Here is a 9565-nt window from a genome sequence, read left to right on the forward strand (position 1 = left end):
TTTATTTTTTTAAATTTATTTTATAAACTAAATATATATTATCTATAAACTAATATTATTTTTATATAATATAATGTGTTAATTAATAAATTTTCAATTAGAAATAAATAAATAAATATCAATATGAATGAATTTTATTTGCAATCTTACATCCTTTCACTTTTACACGTGTGCATAAATGATCGATCGAAGTCTCTTGATACTTTAATTCCTATTGGTTTTACGTTACGATGAAGAACATGATATAATATCGTGATACCTCGATTGCTTTCGATTTCGATATAAATGTGTGTAAAGATATTTCGATTGGTTCAAAAAAAAAAAAAAAAAAGAAAGAAAATACAAATGGAATGGAAACTCTTCTATCTATCATGTGTTAATTATATTTTATATATTATTAAAGTGTATGCGTATTAAACTGTAACAATTTCATTTACTGATCTATAAATTTAAAATCATTATAAAATATAAATAAACGTATACATTATATTAATATGTATACAAATGATTTTATTTCACTTAATTTCGATTTAAAATCAAATTGTATATAAATTATTGTCCAAATTATTTTCATATTAATATTAGTGATTAATTAATTGAATTATATAATTTAGTAATCAATTGAGTAGAATTTTATTCAATTTAAAGTAATGTAATAATAATTATAATGGTAGATGCAAATTTGAATTAAATTGAAAAAATATGGAATGAAACAAAAAATAATAGTATTTCCTCATGGATATTAATTCGATCGATGACAAATGTATGGTACCATAATATCGAGTAGGTATACTTGAGATGTGCAATCGAGAGGAATCGCGTGGGAGCGTCGTGACATCCTTTAGTAAGAGTAGTATGAGTAAAAGTCAAGGATTACCGTTCGAAGGTAGCACCTTCGTCAAGATGAGTTTTATAGTATAAACGATGTCCTCGAATTAGAGATCCCAATCGTATCGAATTTATTATATTTTCTAATCTAAGTATCTTTATACTTCCTTGAAAAATATTCCCCAACAATTAGTAAGGGTATAACAAAAATTAAAAACAAAAAAAAAATAAAATAATACTATATTATCATTTAATTATTATTTAATTTATTTTTATATTCAAATTGAGTACATTAACAAGAAAAATTGTTAAAACGTTATTTTCTATACTGGATTATTAAATTGTGGATTAATATATATATAAGAATTTATTTATTTCACTAATTAATTATTTATTATATTTCTTTATAATTTATACTATAAGAATAGAATTATTTAAAAAAATTGCAAAATTTCTATACAAATTAATTTGATTATACACCGATTGATCTATGAATCATAATGAAATGATGTTTTCATATATTTAAATCTAGTTGTCTGTATAAACATCGAGGATACTAGCCGTTGGCGAGGTAAAAGTTAAAATAGGATAAAATAAAGTTGTAACCTTTCAACCAATATATCGAACTAATATTTTGCGTTGCCAGGGCCATTTTCCGTTTTATCGATCAGAAAAGTGGAAAGAGCATGGAATAAATTGTCTCGAAGGCTTACCTTCCGTCCTACCACCCTTCCGTTCTACCACCACCTTATTTTCTTCCTTGAAACAGAATGGAAAACTTCGTACGCCMCCCCCCCCCCTTCTCTCCTCCCTCCCTCGTCCCTGAAGGCGCTATGGAATTTGATGAGTTCGTAGCGCAAAAGTTCACTCGAGAAAATTTCTCACCGTCCACGGAAACTTATCTTCCAAAAAGTACGAGAAACGGTCTATCGAATTCCATATACTTTCTTTTGTTTCTAATATTTTTCTCTTTTTTTTTCTTTTTTTCTTCTCTCTTTTTGAGAGAGAATAAAAATAGAAAAAAATATATATATTGTTATTAACGCGTTTTCTTAATTATTAATTTTTTTTTTTAAGCAACGAGACGAGTACCTCTCATTCAAGATGGATGATTTTCCAAAGAACAGGAATAAAAATAATAGAAAAATAAAAATAATTATTCGACTAGGAAGATATTTTTGATTCGAATTGTTAATTTTTGAGAAAATAATTTGCATTCGTTTTAGTAGATATTTTGTTGTTGTTGTTGTTGTTGTTGTTAAGAACAAAACGATTACATAATCGAAGAAGGAAAGGTCTTCGAAAAGGGGGGCAACAACCATCGAATTGTTTCTTCATTGGTTTTAACCCAGGTCCGAGGTCATCGTTCGGGATCGTTTTGTTCTTTATCGCATTTGAAAGATCGTTACGCTCGAAGTGCATCCTAATTTTGCGAAGAGAATAACGGAACTTCCTCGAATGTTGCGAAAACAAAATTGTCCTTGAAATCATACCGAGAAATCCTGACCAACAATTGTTCTATTATTTATAACAATTACTTTTTATTCGTTTACCATAGAATCCTCGAATTTAATTATAATAATTATTTCATACTGAATTATTTTAATTTTAATTATATAATAAAAATTTCAATATTATATAACGATAATAAAATATTAATATAAAATAATAATAAATTAGGATATTAAAATATTTAATTCATCAAAAAGAGAAAGAGTGAGAACAATTAGGATCACGTGTTTTGTATCGATTGTAAAGATAAATAAAGAAAAGTACTGTAGTAAAATATTAATGTAAAAAAAAAAAAAAAATAGAAATGGCACGATAGAGAATGATTAAACGATAATAGTAAATAGCGTAGCCTTGACATAGAAAATAAGCCGGTCGAGAAATGATACAATGATCTCTTCCCCTTCTATCCTGTATCAACATCTGTTGTTAATAAATTACGAATTCGGGTTATTATTGTTCGAAATCGTGTTGCAAATCTTTCCAACGAACGGAATAATAATCGACGCACGTAAGACACGATCGTTACTATCTAGTAACGATTGTTTCTTAGAAAAAGATCATAGTTCGTGCTTCGCAAACATGATATCGCAAGTAAATATACATGTGCTACTGTATGAACGCGAACTATAATTATTTTCTCTTTGAGAATCGTGAATCATGTTCGTTGAAAATGCTTAATGAAAAGTTTACGTTTAAATGTTGAAATAAAAAAAGGAAAAAAAGAACAAAAATATTCAATTCGATTGACGTAAGTTGAACTTTCGGAATTGTTGATCGACTTTCACGAAATCGATAATAATCAAAATGATGATGATGATATTGATAACTATTACAACAGGATGCCGATAATATTCTTTTTGTAAACCATACACGTAACATGATACGATCGCTTAAATTTCAAATGAATTATGGATGCTGTAATATATTACCTAAGAGGATCGATTCTGACGGTTATTGAACTCGACTGGAGTACTCAAAAAAGAAAAAAAAAACCGAAAATTTCTTTCTTTTCGACATTCACGAAAGATAGCCTCAAGTTACGTTAAAATTTATGTAACCAATTTATCACCACAATAAATTTAATTAAACTTAATCATTTTCTTTTTTTTTGTCAAAAAACATATCAAAGTATATCTCAAAGAAAAATTATTTCAAAATAACAAAATCATTTCTGTTATCGAATTAAGAAAATATATATTTATATTAATAACAATCGATCGTCACTTTTTTTTCGACTTTTTTTTTTTCTTTTACGTCCTCAAATTCTTTTCTTCAATATTATACACAATATATATATATATATATTAATAATAATTATTTTGTACTTACAAATGAGAATAATGGTCACCGTAGCGTTCATCGTTTTTTGCATACGTGCCGTATATATCCGTGTGCGTGTTTTATACGATTTACGTTCTGCAACAAAAATGTTAAAAAATCAAGAGATTTAAAAGCTGACATTTGTTACAAGTTAGATCGATGTAATGTATAAAAGAGAATCGATAAGAACTACTATCTCATGGATCTCCCTTCGCAATTACGGATTCAACCGTTTGTCAGCAATTTGCATAAAAAGATTGCGATTGGATGCGAGTCTTCCCTACGTAACATAAATACATACATATATATACGTGTACATTATGTAGTATATAAATACACACATTACACGTACATACATTCTCACGAATCTTTTTCGCATTAGATATTATTCGATCAACATGCTATTTGTATATCTTGTTATTTACTATTTTTTGTTTTATTTTCTTTTTTTTTTATTTCCTTATTACTTTTTCCCCCTCCCCTCCCCTTCAATCCCTCTACCGTGGTCTTTTACGCGACTTTATACAAGATCTCCTCGTAAAAATTGTTTCGTGGTTTTCTATCGATTGGCAAAGAATATATATCGAAATAGGAAAAATAAACTGTTTTGAAAAGTTGTGTACAATTCGATACAACTATTTGTTGTATCCCCCAACGATCACGAATTTCGCGATAAACTTTTTCGTATTATAGAGAGAGAGAGAAAAAAAATAATAATACAGTTAGAATAACGATAAATGATTTTTTTATATATATATATATATATATGGGAACTTTCATAATTGAAATGAAGTTTCGGAATTGCCAATTGTGCAAAGTTCGAATATAATCTTACTATAATATTAACTATACTTTAGTATTTGTTTGATTAGTTTACGTTGTTAGACTTGCAAATTTATTCAAAATTTAACTATAACATACTTGTTCTATATTTGTGAAATAAAATAAAATTCATTTTAAATAATTACATTATAATTTAAATTAACGGCAATGGATTATTTCGAATAAAAATAATGGAAGATAACATACGTTTCACAAAGAAAAAAGCAATCGTTTTAAAATCATTTACGTGCTTACATATATATATGTATATACAAGGGACAGAAGAAATCGATTTTACTGAAGAAAAGAGAATAAAGTACAGTAAAACGTGTAAATGTACATCAAAAGGAAAGAACGAGTTAAAAGACTTGTGACAAGGTTAGAGAGAAAGAGAGAAAAATTGAGAAAATACACACACACACACGTACACGAGTGTACAGATAGATAGAAAGAAAGAAAGAAAGAAAAGAGGAATAAAGAAACAACAACAAAAGGGAAGAAGAATTTTATTTCTGTCAACGTAAAAAACCCTTTTATCTTAAATTTTCACCGTGAGATCTAAAGAGTATCTCTTATTTTACAAAATTTAATCCCGATTTTGAATTAGTTTATTTATTTATCTATTTATTAAAGAAAAAAAAAGAAGAAAAGGAAAAGAAACGAACAAAAGGGGGAGAATATATATATATATTTCTGTCGTCATAAAAAAAAAAGAAAAGAAAGCTTTTTACCTTAAATTATTACCGCGAGATGCAAAGTGTTAACCTTGTTATATAAAATTCAGTCTCCATCATTTTGAATTTATTCGTTCATTTATTTATGTATATATATATATAGGAATAACGAAAAGTTGTCTAGCTTTTGACAAAGATAAACTGATTATATAAATATAAATAACTAATGACCAAGTGAAACTTGTGTAATTTAATATTGACTCTAAAAGCGTTCGAAAATGTTGAAAAGTTAGTAAATTTAAAGGTAGGGCAGGAAAACTTCAAAAATCCAATTCTCTACCTACTTTCACAAAATCGTTTTACCATCCTTTACTCGAATATTTATGACATTTAAATTACTATTCGATGTGCTTCGAAATAAGCTTACTGCTACGGCAAACTGATTTTCCCCGTGATCTTTGAATATTTTCCTTTTTCCGTTCCTCCTCTTGCTCGTATGTATATCATTTTTTTTTTTTTCTTTTTTTTTTTTTTTATATATATATAAACATCAAGAGGATTACTTTTTTTCGATGAGATTTATATCAATACATTATAAACATTCGCGATAATGATTTTTTTTTTATGAATAACTTGGAAATCTAAATAATTAATTGGAAATAAAAATGATGCGTATAAGTATTTAGATGGGGGCCAAAAAATTTGTAGATTATTTTACAAATCACAATGATCATTTTTTATAACACTTTTGATTCATAATTAAGCTTGTAATTAATATAAAAATGATGCGTATTTTCGTATGGATATTAATAATCCGAATAATTATTATTATATGAAATTAATTATGAATAAATCAAAGTGGCACGACATAATTACTTATTTTTTAATTAGCTAATAATATTTGAATACGAAGGTGAAGACAATGACAATGATGATAAGATCCTAGTGGATTAATTATTGTCAATGAACTCATAAAAATTTCCTTACAATGATTGTGAAAGTCAAGAACAATGTTTTTCATCTTCCCGTTGTATGCAACAAGTCAATCGAAGTAAAAGCGTGAGATAACGCACATGAAGAACCTTGTCACTGTCGTCGTGTGTGTGTGTGTGTGTGTGTATCCGTTGCTGTGTGTATGGCATCAAAGAAACGGACCTCGATGTACTTCACTCGGCACAAGCGCTTTTTATGAATAATTTTTTATGTATTATTTCTCCAACATTGTGATGGGGCTTTCACTTTATCGTTAACTACTAAAAAAATGTTATTTATTAAAGCAAGTAAACGGGAAAATGGTAAGTATATTATACGTATGCCCAGATCTCTCGCTAAAAGCTCCACTTGAATCTAATTTTTTTGTTTTTCCTCTTCTCTCATAAAAGATATCTCGATAAAGAATTAAAAAAAAAAAAAAAAAAAGAAAGAAAAGAAAAATAAAAAGACAGAAAAAAAGTATAAAACATGAAAGAAAATATCGACGAATCGTGGGCAAATTTGTTCTTCGTTTAAAAATCTCGCTTAAAACGCTCGATTATTTTCCGTGTGTCCATTTATTCTATGGCGAAAAAAGATTTTTATTGGTAAAAACACTATTTGTACATTAGGATGTTCTAAACAAGGATGGCCAGGTGCATTATCAACAATTAGCAACATTTTAAAAGGAAGACCCAACTCTGACCATGTATTTTTCAACTTCTGATACGAAACAATCGTTGAATCATATTGTAAAAACACCTTTGGAATTCATATACCGCATACAAAAAATCGCACAAAACAAATCGAACAAAAATAAAATCGCATAAAAAAAAGGACCGCACAAAAACAAGTTGTATATATGAACCGTTTATTTTGAAAATAATATAAGTCCATTTGCAGTCCCTATAAATATACATTATTTGAGTTAAATTATCCTAAAAGTAATGTATATAATCAAATAACATATCGATAAATTAATATAAACATTATTGAACACTTGATATAATTAATGAATATTTTTCAATTAACCAATATGCAAACCTTAAACAGAAAATGGACTAACACCACTATCAAAATAAACGGTCTATATATCGAACTGGACGAGTTTTTACAAATTTGAGAATATACGGTTGAGAAAGAGCAGAAAAAATCTATGCGATCAACAAATGAATGGAAAAAAGAATAAAAAAAAAGAAGAGAAGATAAAAAAGATATATATATATAAATCTCTACACCGGCCCCGACTGAAATATAAACTCTTCCTATATTGTTCAAAAATACGCGCGTTTGCGAGGAAACTGAAAAGCGTGAAAAATACAAGACATTTCTAAAGTTTTGCAAAACTGAGAGAGAAAAACTGCATTCAAAATTTTTCTCGTTTTGATTGAGGTATTATCAAAAAAAAACCCTATGAATGGACCATAATCAATCGTCATCTATTTTTATTCTTTCGGTTCTACACAAGGGGTATGTCAATTCAAAAGCATTGAAAAAAAAAAAAAAATAAACTAAAAGTCATTTGATATATTGTGTTGGAAAAAAGGATGTATATAAAAGTTAAAATAAAAACAATATTAAAAAATAGTCATAATTTATAGTTGTTCTTTTTTTTTTGCTCTTTTCCTGTTCCACATTTATTCATCTCTTTCTTTCTTTCTCTCTTTCCATTATTTTATATTTACGAATATATATTTCACTTTTATTTTATTTAAGATATTATATTTGTTTATTATACAAATAAATAAAGAATAATAGTGCAAATATTTACTCAACATACATATTTTTTTTTGTCAATAATTGTACTTGCATAAATTGTAGAATAATAAAAATAAATTAAAATACAACAAAAATGCATAAATCAATGTGAACTATGATAATAAATATGCCAATGTATCTTATAGTTTCATTGTTGAAACAGTAGATATTTTAAATCACAGCAACAAAAGTAATGCATTGAAGAGAAACGAACATGATTCACGCTTATTATTTTACGTTAGAAGCATGAGTTACAGAGAACACATATACATACATGTACACGTGCGTACACACCCCTTCGTAACATTAAAACGCATGCTATCACGTAGCACGCTGACACACATATACGTTCTTGTTAGAAGAAAGGGGAAGCGTACACACATAAACATACACATACATACATACAACGAAACTCGTAAATTACTTTTCTGCAACACCAGGAGACTGCTTTTCAAAGTGTAATCGTGCCCCTAGTGTAAATCTTTACACACACGGCGTGAGTCCGTACAAGTCAAAGTAGAGAAGTATGTAATAATAATAATAATATAAATAATATATACCCTTTAAGAAAAAAGAAACTACTAACTTGCATACAAAATGGAGATCAACGTTTTTTACATTTTCTTCTAAAACTTGTCAACCTTTTTTGTTTTCTTTTTTTCTTTTATAATTATATTGTTATAATATTTAAATACTTTATAATTAAATTATAACAAAATACTATGTTTTATATTTTACTCTCGTATTAATTATTAAAATGATAACATATCATTCTCATTTTATAAAAACAAAAAAAAATAAACTATATATCTATAACATGTTTCAGTAATGAGGAAACGGTGGTGGTAGTAGGTACTTTAATATAATTGAATAAGACTTCTCTTCTATACAGAATTTCGTGCTTGCATAAGTGACAGACGCATAGTACATATATAGATAGATAATACCCAAGCTAGAGATTTCCTAGCACTATTATATATAGTTAGAGAATCTACCGTCACGGTTATCATTAATCATATCACAATTCATACTGGATTAAATGACATTAGTTGTCTGAATAATACACAGAGATTCTCAAAATAAATCTCAGTAGATATATACATGTAGAAATTTCGACATTTTCTTACGAAGTTTGTCTCGCGTATAGTCGAAAACCCAAAGTAGTTTTAGGTCATGTTACTTCTTCTAAATCTTTCGAAAATGTAGCAAGACGAAAAAGGATCCTATATCTCTCTATTTACGTTACCGAGGGTTGTAACTTCCAAAGCACCCCACTCCCCACCCCCCCCTAACTCCCTATTCCTCTTTTCTTCCTATCCTCTTGTCCATCCTTCTCGTACCCACCACCATCCCTGAAAAAGGAACATATTACCCGCTGACTTTTCTCAAGGAACTAAGAAATTATGGCGTATATTTGAACCCGTAAATCTCAACAAGGTGACATTTCGTATTCAGCAAAGTCCGAACCTTTGTCTCTTTCCACCCCTTCCCCCCCCCACCCTATTTTATTTCCCTTTATTTTCTATCCTTGTCTCTTGGCATCGTCGCAAAAAAGTTATTTCGTTTCTACATTTGTAAAATTTTCTATATATATATTTCGTAGAATCAACATAAATGCATAGGATTGCGGAAGATTATAAAATAATATATAATATATAATAATAATGTTAATAATAATA

The 9565-nt window shown here is 28.0% G+C and overlaps 1 protein-coding gene across 2 annotated transcripts in view; it reads right to left on the reverse strand.

Annotated features, from left to right (window-relative positions):
• The window catches only part of LOC106786778 (cell wall protein DAN4), an 87266-nt gene that overhangs the window by 26754 nt on the left and 50947 nt on the right, over positions 1-9565 (reverse strand). For both annotated transcript variants that reach the window (XM_014748551.1, XM_014748543.1), the window contains exon 2: positions 3670-3756. In XM_014748551.1, the coding sequence (XP_014604037.1) occupies positions 3670-3712 (43 nt within the window). In that variant the 5' untranslated portion in view covers positions 3713-3756. The remainder of the gene's footprint in view (positions 1-3669; positions 3757-9565) is intronic.

The sequence above is a fragment of the Polistes canadensis genome, unplaced genomic scaffold, assembly GCF_001313835.1.
Source record: "Polistes canadensis isolate GaletaPanama2010 unplaced genomic scaffold, ASM131383v1 scaffold_3, whole genome shotgun sequence".
NCBI lineage: Eukaryota > Metazoa > Arthropoda > Insecta > Hymenoptera > Vespidae > Polistes > Polistes canadensis.